At 43.5% G+C, this 13,499-nt stretch overlaps 1 protein-coding gene across 2 annotated transcripts; it reads left to right on the top strand.

The window, feature by feature from the left end:
- The first annotated feature begins 396 nt into the window (after window positions 1-396).
- Window positions 397-8,667, top strand: LOC134549523 (aldo-keto reductase family 1 member B1-like). Of its 2 annotated transcripts, XM_063395134.1 has the most exons (9): window positions 397-645; window positions 3,099-3,266; window positions 3,921-4,037; window positions 4,674-4,751; window positions 6,062-6,184; window positions 6,410-6,516; window positions 7,303-7,384; window positions 7,815-7,898; window positions 8,323-8,667. In XM_063395134.1, exons 1-9 carry the CDS (start codon window positions 580-582, stop codon window positions 8,407-8,409), a joined length of 912 nt encoding a protein of 303 aa, XP_063251204.1. In that variant the 5' UTR covers window positions 397-579; the 3' UTR covers window positions 8,410-8,667. The 2 variants fall into 2 exon arrangements, with proteins under 2 accessions (XP_063251204.1, XP_063251203.1); XM_063395133.1 differs by lacking the exon at window positions 8,323-8,667 and having other exon boundaries at window positions 7,815-8,287.
- The last annotated feature ends 4,832 nt before the right edge of the window (window positions 8,668-13,499 follow it).

Here is a 13,499-nt window from a genome sequence, read left to right on the forward strand (position 1 = left end):
CATCCAGTGGCTGAAAGCAAAAGCTACAGGGAGCCTTGAGATCAAATATATATCTATAAAAAAAGAAATATTAAAAAGTATAAAAACATAGGTGTCTGGTGCTGGGGAGATGAAGCCATATTGGGAATTTTTTAAACAATGATTCTTCCTGTGGACAGGTTTATTTTTCCCCCTGAAACAACCAGGTGGCCAAATAAAGCTTTGTGGCATCTTCTGGTGATGTGTTCAGGACAGGTGAGATGAGAAATGGTTTTGGGCCATGTGCCAACTCCCCAAATACCAATTCTCTTGCAGAAAAGGAGAGACCATGGGGTATACAAACACCTGCAACCTTAAGCAATGCAAAATTGCCAAAATTGCCCACTCAAAAAATTCATGAGGAGCCTGCAATCAGTTTTTAAGTTCCTTGAAGGGTGAGATAACCCAAAATCCCTGCCTCCTCTTATTATAGCACTTCTGCCCACATTTTCCTTGTCTGCAGCCAGTCAGCAGGCACGAGGGAGGGACAAAACTGATTTAAGAGGTTTTGCAAGAGCTCCACAGGCTGTCCTTGCCTGTGGTGCTGGGAGGAGGCTGCACATGGCCACGTACCTGGAGCTGCCCTCTGGTGCGAGGATGCCCACCCTGGGACTGGGCACCTGGCAGGTACCTCTGCAGCTGGGGACCTCTGGGCAGGCAGGGGACACCAGCAGATGGCTGAGAATCACACCAGATTGTTTTCAGCAATCTCCTCATGGGGGAATGCAGCAAATCCTCTGTGCCATATTGCCTTTTGAAATGTCTCGGGCAGTGCAGGTGTTTATTCCTAGCCTGCAGAAAATCTTTGAGCCAAGTGGAGGTAGTCAAGGTACAAGATTTTTCTGAGCTATGGGGAAAAAAATATATGCCACAAAAGTAAAAACTTCTGCCCAGCTCGTTTTAATTTGTATTTTGGTGTTTTGTTGGTTTCCTTTCTTTTCCTTTTTTCTTCTTTCCTCCTTTCCTTTCCTTTCTTTTCCTTTCCTTTCCTTTCCTTTCCTTTCCTTTCCTTTCCTTTCCTTTCCTTTCCTTTCCTTTCCTTTCCTTTCCTTTCCTTTCCTTTCCTTTCCTTTCCTTTCCTTTCCTTTCCTTTCCTTTCCCTTTCCCCTTTCCCCTTTCCCCTTTCCCCTTTCCCCTTTCCCCTTTCCCCTTTCCCCTTTCCCCTTTCCCCTTTCCCCTTTCCCCTTTCCCCTTTCCCCTTTCCCCTTTCCCCTTTCCCCTTTCCCCTTTCCCCTTTCCCCTTTCCCCTTTCCCCTTTCCCCTTTCCCCTTTCCCCTTTCCCCTTTCCCCTTTCCCCTTTCCCCTTTCCCCTTTCCCCTTTCCCCTTTCCCCTTTCCCCTTTCCCCTTTCCATCATGTAGGGGTCATCTTTGGTGAGTGTGTGTAGATAAAGGATCTTAATGGGTAATAAGTAGATTTGGAACTGGGAATTCACAATAATTCCTTAGAGACTGAGGGTAACTTATTTTTATTGGCAGCAGAAGAGTATGCAGCACTTTGCAGGGATAGAGTTTGGGTGGTTCTTTACCTGCAAATGTTACCTAATGGATTTAGGTAAGAGAGAGTAGGTTTGAGAATATACTGAATTACAAATGTAAAATGAGCCTGGAAATGAGCTGAACATTTTAAGAAACTGATTTTCTTAAGAAAGATAAAAAAATTGAAAAAGTAGATTTTTGCCTGGATTTGAGACTGGAAACAAATTATGTCAAACCTTCCCAGCTCCGTGAAGCACTTTTCTAGTCACCATAAAAATATCTTAAATTCTTGCCATATTTTTGGGTCAGTTGATACTAATCAGCATTTAACTATGTGCACAAACAAAGGGGGTAACTCTGTGCCTTGGGGGGGCCTCTTGGGGCACAGGGCTGTGATAGAGGAGCTCTCTGAAGGAACTTAAGTTTCTAATAGAAATTGCTAAGGCTTAAGGAGAAGGAAAATGTTGGGCACACGATCCCTGCCACCACAAAGCAACGTCTTCTGTGGTGTAATGCCAAGGTGGCCCAGCCCACGGTGATTATTTCATTAAAGTTATTTGATTTCCAGGCTCCCACAGCAGTCCTGGTGTTTTGGTGCACTAACTGGGCCTCCCCTACCCGGTGGCTCTGACCCGAAGCCGAGCTCAGTGAGCACCTTGTAAAATGAAACAAGTGACAATTTTGTCTGAAAAACATCTCACAGGACAGTTTTATGTAATCCCAGGGTGCACTGTTGCCTTTGCTCTCCACGGGCTCCTCCCCTCAGGATACCAATGGCTCCTGCATGGCAGCTTTCCCAAGGGATGGGGTGCTCCAAAGATGCCAGCATTTGGCCACTGCTAGCCTGCCTCCCCATGCCTGCTTCCTGAGCTGCCCTGCTCACATGGGGAAAGGGACTGCAAAAAAGAAAACCTGCAAACCTTTCAACTGGCTCATTAGTTGTGTATAGCCTTGTGGGGGAAAAATTGCTGTGTTTTATACGTTTTTGTTGTTTATTTATTTAGGTGAACCAACTAAACACTAGAAAAACTTGGAGAAGTGCTATCATTTTTTTTAAAAAAAGTAGGAGGTGGTCATGGTTTTGAATCACGTTTCTGTTGGAGTGCCATTTTCTGGATTCAGTCATCAAGCAGCTCTCTGGTGTCTCCAAGCCAAGAATGTGAAGTGGTTTATTTTGCCATTGAGTGTGTGTTTTACCCAGGAGGTGGCACTGTCTGGAGTGTTTTGAGTCTCCTCACCTCCCTGTCCTGTGTCAGCAAGAGCTGGATTGTTTTTGTGCAGGGCCAGCGCTCATTCCAGCGGTGATTGGTTTCCTCATACCACCAGTATGTCACACTAAAGTTGCTTTTAATTTCTGGGGAAATTAGAACTTATTTCAAGATAGCCTCGTGTCCCGAGGTGAACCTCCAATCCTTAAAAAGGGTGGATCAGCTCAGGCACCTCAGCAGTGACTCCTTTTGCCATTTGATTTCACACATACCATGAAAGCCAGCTCCAGACTGGAATACCCTCGTTATTCGGGGGCTTAAAAACGCCAGATCTGCAGAACAGGAATCTTCTTCCTCTGCTATTTAGCAAATCACTGGCTCCTCTTTGGTTTCAGTCTCTGCAGGGAGCAGCAAGGGAGGCAGTGAAGTTTGCCATCGATGTCGGGTACCGCCACTTCGACTGTGCCTACATGTACCAGAACGAGAGCGACATCGGGGATGCGCTGAGACAAAAAATGCAGGAGGGCGTGGTGAGGCGAGAAGAACTCTTTATTGTCAGCAAGGTGTGTCCTTGGACAGTGCTTCTCACATGGGGCCAAGCTCTAGGCAGGAGAGACAAAATCCCGACACGGAAAGTGCCACGGGATGAAGCTGGGAATTAACTCCTCTCTGTCGGGGCAAAGCAATTTGTGGATGGAGGGTTGTGAAGGCATAGGTCAACCCTGAGAAACAAAAGGCTTGGTTTGAGAGGGTTTTTTTGTAGTCCACATCCATTGTCAGCCACGGAGACAGGAACTGAGGCTGTGCTCTCGGTGGCCTCTGGGATAGGAAGCAGGGCCATTGTTCTCGTGGTCGCTCCCGCTGCGCCGCCGGCCTCGGCCTGTCAGCTCCTGTGTGTTGTGCTTTGTTGTGTTTTTTCCCCCCAACAACAATGGTAGGAAAAATAAAGTAACTTCTATCTGCTGGAAGCTGGCGGGTCAATTTTCAGCAGCTTCACTTATTTTCTTTGTTTTAATTGTTGCAATAATTGATGGAATTTCAGAGTAGCCCATTCTCATTTCACTTACTTAACAGTACCACAAATAAATTAAGGTGCCTCAAGTGGCACTTCCTCAAGATGAAAAGGTGTGCCACCTCCTGAGCTGCCCCTGTGCCATGTGTTTCCCTGCCTTTGTGAGGGCAGGAGAGCAGCTCCCAGGCTTTGTGTTCCCCCACAGCTGTGGTCCACCTTCCATGAGAGATCCCTGGTGAAGGAGGTGTGCCAGAAAACACTTGCTGCCCTCCAGCTGGATTATCTGGATCTCTACCTGATGCACAGTCCCATGGGATTCAAGGTATTGCAGCTTTAAGTCCTGGGATCCATCTGTCAGGGCTCTGCCCCTTTTGCTCTGGGACCAGACGTGTCTTTAACCCTCTCCAAGGAGGAGTGTTGGTAAACCTCGTTAGGACATAATGATAAACCTCTGCAGGGAGAGCCCAGGAGGAAAGGTAAGGTCATGGCTGCTTAAACTAGGTCTTGCAGTACAAAAACCACCTTGTTTTTCCCTGCACAGCATTTTCAAGTCATGGATAGAATTTCCACCCATTTCTCTTAGAGTGTGGGGTTTGGCTGCCATTTCCTCACCGAGAATCAAGCATGTGAACTACTTAGTTCCGATTTTTCTTATCTCTCTCTACCCCCAGGTTAAATAAATCCTGGTTCCCCCATCGTGTCACCTCCCTGGCCTTCTCCCAGCCTGAGGCACACAGAAGTGCCTGCAGGACAGGGTCCCAAGAGAGAGGTTTTCTTGAAGAGTTCTCTGTTGGTACAGGCTTCTCATTTCAGCCATGTCTCACCCCACCACAAACATCAGCCAGGATCTCCAGCTCAGTGTCTCCAGCTCCACTTGCTTGCCCAAATTTCTAAGTGATTTCTTCAAGTACTTATAATTCAGCTGACCTTAATGTTGCTTTTCTTTTTGTGTTGATAGGCAGGAGAGGAGCTATTTCCTGCAGATGGAAACGGCATGATCATTCCCAGCGATACAGATTTTCTGGATACGTGGGAGGTACATGCATTTACAGGCCAAAAATATCTTGCTAGTTTGAAATAACAGCCTGAAAACTCTAAGCTTTCCACTGTGGGAATTGTTCTGAGAGAATTTCTAACATCAAGCATTCGAGATTGCTGATTTCTCTGTGTCCTTGGGCTCCTTTTTGTGTCACTGTGCCAAAATTTTGCTATTTTTGTATCTACTGCTTGCTAAACTGGCTGGGTTGGCATGACAAGAGGAAATCTTTGACTCTGTGTGTACCCTGCAGTGGCTCGAGCTAACAAATGCTGTTGCTCTCATCCCTACCCCACTCTCTAGGTAAATTTTGGTGGCTTTAGTTGTTGGCTGTGCTCATCTCCTGTTGCACCTGAGCCATCCAGACACCAGGAAAACCAACATGCCTGTGCCAGTGTACCAGAACACCTGAATTTCTGCCTTTAGAAGGCAGTGGGACTTGGCCCAAGTCCTTTGCTAAGCTCTCTGTGCAGCACAGGAGACCAGGCTTGGGCGTGAGTTCAAATTCCTGCTTGGCTGATGGTTTGGGCTTCCTTTCCCTTCCACTCCCACCGTGTGCTCAGCACAGCCAGGCCAAAAGCAGGTAAGAAACTCAACAGAGTCAGAGGAATTCACTGATGCTTTTGGCTTTCTGTCAGATGGAGAATAAGGCACATTTTTGTTGTTCATCTGAAGGGAAAAAGTGGGCATTTCAGGCTGCTGCCTATGACAGCAACTTCAATGAAAACTATTTCTGCTTTGGAACAAGGGGATCTCCTGCTCTAAAGGCTGGTAGTAGATTCTTTTCCCCTGTTTCTTTTCTGCTGGATGTGACAATCTAATTAGGGCTGTCTGGCTGTTTTATTGCTCATTGGTGTGAAAGAAAATTGTGGGGTTTATCCTATAATCCAGCTGCTAAATGGTACATCTCTCTTGGGAAATTAATCAGTGTTGATCACCAGGATCCATCCTGTTCCAGCTGTCTCGTAACAGCTTCTTGTTGAGCTGCTCTGTTCCAAAGAAGGTGCTTTTTATCATGGCATGATTATTTGGTTAGCTGAGGAGTTACCCTGAAAGAATCTCTTTCATCCGTGTGAAGGTCTGCCTGGGGATAGTATTCCAAAATAGTCATATTTTACTACTAATAATACTAGTTTAGGGGTTGTGTGAATATTGCTGGTATTTATCTGAATGGTCACAGACAATGTGAGATCCTGAGTCTGACCAGAGCCCCACTGTTCATGTACTGTTCTCACAGCACAGCCAGGAAGATTTTTACCACATAAAAATGACAGAACTTAATGGGAAGTGTGATTCTGTGGTGTTTCCAGGCTATGGAAGAGCTCGTGGATGTGGGGATGGTGAAGGCTATTGGAGTCTCCAACTTCAACCGCAAACAGATCGACCGGCTCCTGAGCAAACCAGGCTTAAGACACAAACCTGCAAATAATCAGGTAAATTGTCCTGCAGCTCCTCAACACTGACATCACACCCCTCTGGGGTGCTGCACTGGATGGAACATCTCTTAAAAGTCCCTTAAAAACCCACACCTGCAAAAAGAACCACCTTTCAAAGCTGATGTGGCACTTGGTAGGTCACCACAGTGATGCTAAACCTTGAAGTTCTTTCTGCTTCTGAGAGGTGAAAGCTAATTTTTTTATTATTATTATTTTTTTTAGATTGAGAGCCACCCTTGTCTTCCTCAGGAAGAGCTGATTAAGTTTTGCCAATCCAAAGGGATCTCTGTCACTGCATATTGTCCCCTTGGAGCACCCAACTGGCCAGGGTAAGAATGTTTTGTGAGATTTCTTTCTTAGATATAGACTGGAGTCAATGCAGTAAACCAGTCTTAGGATGTGGATGAAACCTCAGAGTAAAACTACTGGCATTAGAAAAAGATTTACTAATTCATTAAAAATCACACCCACAGAAACCTCACACTTACTGTGATATTCAGTTCACTGCAATTCCATATTTTGAAGAAAACTATCAATTGGTTGACGAAGCAGAGAAGAGAATTCTTAACTGAGCTTTGGTGAGCTTATTAAACATGTAAGAGAATTTCTGAACTAAAAAAACCCCCACCCACACAAACCAAACAAAAAAGCAGCAGATGTTTATGAAAATAGCAACTTTGCAGTCCTGCTGAGACAAAGGGATTCAGTTTTTAAATGGGTAAGTTGCAGAAATTTTGCTTTTACTCTCATCTTCATGGCTTTCTCTGACCTGGGACAGGGCGTTTGCCAGAGCAGCTGTGCTTGTAAAGGACAAGATGAAATTCTTGGGATGTGGATCAAAGAAATTCCCAGCCTGATCCCAGGCTGGACATAAATATGCTACAGGGACCTGTTTTTACTAGAAAATTCAGGCCTCTTCTCATGTGCTCACTTGTTATAAAAGAAACGATTGAAGGCAGGAACTGAAGTAAGAAGATGTTAAATTAAAGTGTTAAAAAGCAAGATTGTGCTTTTTAATCATTTAAATAATATTCTTATGATACAGAGCTTGAGGGAGAAGACAATGGGTCATTCAGCTACTGAAGCCTGGTTTTGTTTTTTTTTTATTTTCACAGGGCCAAGCCTGACCATATTTCCCTTTTTGATGATGCTCAAATTAAGGAAATTGCACTCAAGCACAACAAAACCCCAGCTCAGGTTAATACTGGTCAGAGTTATTTTCCCTGCTGACATGTATTTTTCCCACTTGTGCTAAAGTAACTATTTACAGAGGTATTATGGAATAATAGTATGGACTCCCAGATGTGTCTTGTGTAGTTTGATGCTTTGGGAAAATATTCTCTCTACCTTAGTTTTAGTGATGGACAGAAGATCACCAGTGGCTTTGGGCTTTACCTGCCAATCCCCAGCTCTTGCTCAATGCACTCCTTGGTTGTCATCTCAGTTTCAGAGATGGATAAGGACTTAATGAGCTCATTAGTAATTAGGAAGGGTTTAGGTGGTGCTTCTCCTCTGTGAACCCTCTCTGATTACTGGTAGAGCTGCTCTGTGTAATCACACAGGCACCTTTGGCTTTCAGAAGACAGGCAGAACTTCTCACCAGTAAATTCCCTATGTGTCCCTGCAGGTGCTTATCCGCCTCCAGATTCAAAGAAATGTGAGTGTAATTCCCAAATCTGTCACTCCACAGCGCATTGAAGAAAATTTTAAGGTAAGAGAGTACCTTACAGAGTCCTTAATGGTGTTAAACTACACAGGAAAAAACGCCACTCTGCCAGTGGTACAAACCACCCCCCTCAAACTTAGAACCAGCAAAACCTTTGTCAGATACCACACAGGTTATTACTTCTTCATGAATGCAAAAAGCCATTGAGAAAGTAAGGAGCCATGTCTTCATTAAAACACATCAGGTAAGAGCCAGACTCTACCCCCATGTGGTACAACAATGATGCCTGCAGACCCCACCAGCACTGTAACCTCACAAATTTATTCATTGCTCCCCCTGCATGGGTGCCCTCTGCACACCTCCTAGTGCTTCAGCCTGCTTTTGGTATTGTTTCTGCCAATAAACTGCCTTGCCTCACTGAAAACTGAAGCAAACTGAAGTAACCCAGCTGTTTGGGACCTTTGTGCAGGTGTTTGACTTTGAGCTGACTGCAGAGGAGATGCAGACCCTGCTGGGGTTCAAGCGGCGCTACCGCATCTGTGCATTAAACGAGTGAGTGCCTCCTCCTCTCCAGGCTCTGTGGGGAGTGGATCAGCACTGGGTATCCTCTTAACACTTGATAGTCTCACTTAAAAATAAAAAGAGAGGGAGCCTTAGCCATCACATCTGCTGGAATCTCACACTTGGGTTTATCAGAGCATTGCCCGTCCTCTGCAGGTTGGGAACGCTGGGATTTCTGCAGGCACAATGTTCTTAAGATATCCTGTACTGGGTGCATACCAAACTGCTGCCTGAAAATCAGAATCAGCTGGAAATTCCTAAAGAAATAAGCAGCCATTTCCCCCCCGTTTACTTTGGCTCCTTTACACAAGGGACAGTCAGAGTAAATAAACTCCAGTTTAAGAATGAGAGTTGTAAGGTTTTTTTGAAGGGAAGAGCTGTGCCTATGTACTCCTGCCAAGGTTGTTGAGGCAGTGCCTAGATAACAGAGTGGTTACACTCACCAAGATGTGCATCTTGCTCAGTTTTCCCAGGTTATCCCTGTGGCTGACAGCATCCTGGGGGCTTGGGAGTTCCCAGGACTGAGGTTTAGTATCTCAGGGAACTTTGGCAATTTCAGCTGAGCAAAAGATACATTATCCTTTGATGAGGAGGTCACTGATACATGTGAAGGTTACAGAGAATCCACTGCCCCTGCCCTGGGTACACTAAGCAGACACACTGTTTTTAATGTAGTTCAGTTGTAGCTCTTTTACCAGGGAAAAAAAACCTTTTCCTTTATCTATATCCTCAAAATATTTTAATCATGCTCTCTTGTCCTAGATGCAGAAATCACAGGGACTATCCTTTTTTTTGAAGACTGACACAGCCATCAGCTTCAGATCCTCCAGGGATTCAGACCATTTATTGTTATTTCAAGCAATTTGCAAAACTTTGTGTATTAATTCACGATAGAAAGGAAATATGTATTAAAAAATGGGAGAAGGTAACTCAGAGGCATTCTGAAGCTTCATCTTTGAACATGGATAGTTACTTCCCTTTTAAACAACTATTTGTATCAGTCCTTTATCTGCTCTTGTAACACAATTTTCAGTTGCAGCAAAATATGTATTCTCTCTTAATTTCATAATGATAATGAAGTTTAATAAACCCATATATTGGGATTAGGAAAAAGCAATCTTTGTAATAACCATAAATCCTGACAGAGTTCAGAGAAAATTTAAATTCTCTGATTAGTTAATACTTTTGAACCAAAAGTCAATACATACAGTATCTTTTAATTATTAGCAAAAGACAATCCATTTAACATCAGAAGATCTGAATGGCTTGAGATGCTGAGTTCAGTAATTCCAGTGTAACAGACTCAAAGTTCCTTAGAGGACACTGCTGAATTATGATTCAGGAGCTCTTTCCTTAATGAGGTTTCCTATTTATGAACTGCTAAAAACTAATAAACTACTAGGAGACTTGTATGTTTGATTTAGAGTATCTACAAGAGGATATAAATACTGTCTTTATCAGTTGAGACTGTGAATCTCTCCTAGAAAATCCAAAGTCTGATAAAGGAGATACACAGGAATTATTTTGTTTGGCAACTGTCATATTTAGCAAGCAGAAAAGCTGGGCAGCTTCACAGAAGCCAACAGCAAATTTTCGCTCTCCTGTACTGTTCCCTGGGTACTTTTTGCTTGTGTTTTGACACAAAGGATGTCTCTGGTTAAAAAAATAAAAAATAAAATAAAGTCAGTGCTGCTGCAGCCCATGCTGGTGTTCTAATGAGGTTTCTGTTAATCAAGACTTGCTCTTTAACACTTGACTCCAAACTCCTGTACTTGCTTTAGGCTCTTGCAGCCCAGGATAAGAACAATGCAGCTCAGCGTTGCATGCAGAGAGGATAATTGTGGAATTAAGGTTCAGGAGTAGGATACACACTTTATGGATATCCTTTTCCAACTGATTTTTTATGTAGTTTATAAAGGAAATTATGAGACATCTTTGAGCTACTTCAGACTTTCCCAAGATGTTTGAGTAACGGGTGCTCTAGAAACAACAGAAGGAATTCCCATCAAAATCAGATTTCCTACAGCAATTCTCCTGAAGAAAGAGGTCTGAAAAATCTATCAGGAATTGGCACTGAACAGATATAATGCAGTGATATGGACAGGAAGGTGCCTGTAATGGGCATTCTCTTTTTTTCTCCTCCTGAACATGCTACATTTAAAAGGCCAGTTGCAGGATATCATCCTAGGTGCAATTAGAAAGTGAACTCTGTGGAAGGTGCTCTGCTCCCAGGTATTCAGCCTGTCAATTATAGCAGCAGCAGCAATACCCACTGCAGGCTGTAGCACACAGCCTGTCTTGAAATATTCTCTACTTTGTAGGAATTTTCTAACCACATTCCAATTTAATCACAGCTATCAGACTTGAAGCTATTTACAGGATGTTTATAGACCGTGGTAGGCAGGAAGTCAGACTAGATGATCACAGTAGCCATATAATAGTAAAAAATTCAAAACAAGTTAGAAGCCAGAGATTGTGCATTTGTTCCAGAGACAATAGATCTTTTTCAGCTGCAGAGACTTTAGTAAAGGTAAAAGGAGAAGAATTTGGGTGGTGTCAGTTACTGGGAAATAAAGCCCCCCTGTTTTGCAGCAGAGCCACAGCCCTATTTACAAAATGCCTTTCCAGAGGAGAGTTGCTGCCTCACAGCAAGCACAGCCCCGAGCCTGCTGCCAGGAGCTGCATGGAAAGGCTGATAGTGTCCCAAACTGATTTTCAGCTTCTACCAGATGTGAGCAGTGCTCTTACACCAAGCCCACACACAGATCACTCCTAGTCAGCAGCAACATTATCTGTGCCAATGAGGCAAGTAGAATGAAAACACCTTAGCTTAGCAGTTTGTATCACAATGTGTTGTCCCATGACTTCAGCTTTTTATTGTGGGGTTCATCCATTCTGGTAGAGTCAAGCCTCATGAAAAGTTCCAAAGGGGCTGGGTGAAAAAAGTAAAATGTTATGTCCGTATTTTGGAGGGAAAACTGGGTAACACAGGTCATGAACAATAGGTAAAACTCCCAAACTCTTCGCTGATCATTGCTGCTCAAGTTTTCTGTCTATTGTAATTCCAAGCTCTCTCACATTGAGGTTAACATCACTCAAAAGCAAACTGAATGAGAAGCCAAAGATGGGCAGATACAAATCTATTTCATGAACTTTTTGCATGCAATCCTGCACAAGAAGTACTGGTCCTTGCCTTCCTCTGATTCTTAAAAAAGGCTTACAGAAGACTGATTAGGATAATCAATGGCCTGGGAATAATTTATACAGATGGCAATCAAGTAGAACTATGACTTTCCTTGACCTGGCACCAGTACAAGGAGCTGTGCCAGACGTTTACCAAACCTGGAGCAGCTTGCAAAGTGTGACTGGAATAGATCAGTTGTTATGTCCTGTGCTGTAAAAACACAAAGAATCAAAGAAATCTGTCAGCAAATCAGCCCAAGACAAATAAGAGATGGCAATTCTTCACAAACTGCAAGTGTGAAGCATCATTGGACATAACAGAGGTCCTGTACCATGCACTTTAACAAGTTAAAATGCAAGAGCAACGTGGCCTATTTAAGAGTTTTAAGAGCTGCCTCACAGCTAAAATAAACAAGGTCCTGCCAGAATAAGACAAGGCTCTGTGCTTTTAAAGGAACCAAGGACAAGGCAGAGATGACAAATAGTTCCTGACAGTTTGCAGATGATACACTAGAGGAATATTAATGACTGAAATGAAAATAATTTGTCCCAAGTTAACTGTTCTGTGCTCCAATTAAGCAAAAGACAACTAGAAATCTGGAGTATTTTCAACACTGTGAAGACAGATTAAAATCCAAAGCCAGGGTTTTCTTTTCTGAATTTGAACACTGTAGTTTCCTGTGCCCCAGCTTTCACAGCTCTGAAACAGGTGCATTCCATAGTATTTGTGCAGCTTTGTGAGCTCAGCAAGAGGAGAGCTCCTGTCTCCTCTTTCCCTGAGGGAAGCAAACACTAAGTTAGAGAACATCATATGAAAAGTGACTCCAGCCAGGCAGGCCTGTGTATTTGTGCTCCAATAGCAGAAATAAAGCTATTTTCTCTCAGAGGAACATCAACTGCAACCTGAAACAAACATGCTGTGCATGTCAGACTGTGCTGTCCTACCTGCAACCAGCAAGATGCCAATTCCAAATACTTCTTGTATTCTCCTCTACTACACAAAAAAACTTGCAAAAACAGCATCTTGCCTTCTTTAATGAGATAACTGCTGATTTTCTCTGCCTGTTTTCCCTGATATATCAGTTCACCATCATTCTTTGCTACCATGGAAATGGATCTGTTCTGTGAGACCCATTTTCTTTTACACATTAAACAAGGCTCTGCTAATCTGGTATCACTTGGAGCAGCAAGTGCAGCTGGAAATGAAACAAATTCTGTGCAAGTACTGATTTTACCAGTTCCAAGGATGTTTTTTTCTGTTAGGTGCTCTTAATCTTTCCTGTAGGCTGGGAATCCTCTTCCCAGGGTGTGCTACAGTATCACACTCGCTCAGCTGCTGCAGCACAGTCCCCAGAATGTCTAGGAAGAGGCTGACAAGGTGGAGCTGAACTACAAGTTCTTAAATTAAGAACACAAAACAAAACACAACCAACTTCTCATTGGAAGAGCTACAAGACTGTATTTGTCCTTAAAAATGTCTTTGATCAGAAACCCAGAGATCTATCAAATCACAATACAAAAACAAATGCTGTGAACAGCTTCAGCAGGAAGAGCTCAGTTAGCAGGAATGCTGAGCTCCGGATATGCAACTCTTTGATCTTTCCACTTTACCTTTTAGGAGATGAAAGGAAATCTCTGCTCTTGTAGGCAGGAGAGTATGGCAAAGCATGGGGGCACAACAGACTGTGTTTTACTGTAACAATTCCTGGATCAACCCAGACTAAAGGAAAACTGCCTCTTCCTCTATCTCAGCCTTAATTATATCTACCCTTGGAGAAGCAATCCAAGCCATTAAGGGTGACAGGGTTTCCTGTCACTCCCTTCCCATGCCTTCTGACAACAGCCTGCTTTCTGCTCAAGCTTGTCACTCAGGTGCTCCTCTGTTTTCCCTCCACTCCCACT

This window comes from Prinia subflava, chromosome 4 (genome assembly GCF_021018805.1).
Source record: "Prinia subflava isolate CZ2003 ecotype Zambia chromosome 4, Cam_Psub_1.2, whole genome shotgun sequence".
In the NCBI taxonomy this organism is placed as follows: domain Eukaryota; kingdom Metazoa; phylum Chordata; class Aves; order Passeriformes; family Cisticolidae; genus Prinia; species Prinia subflava.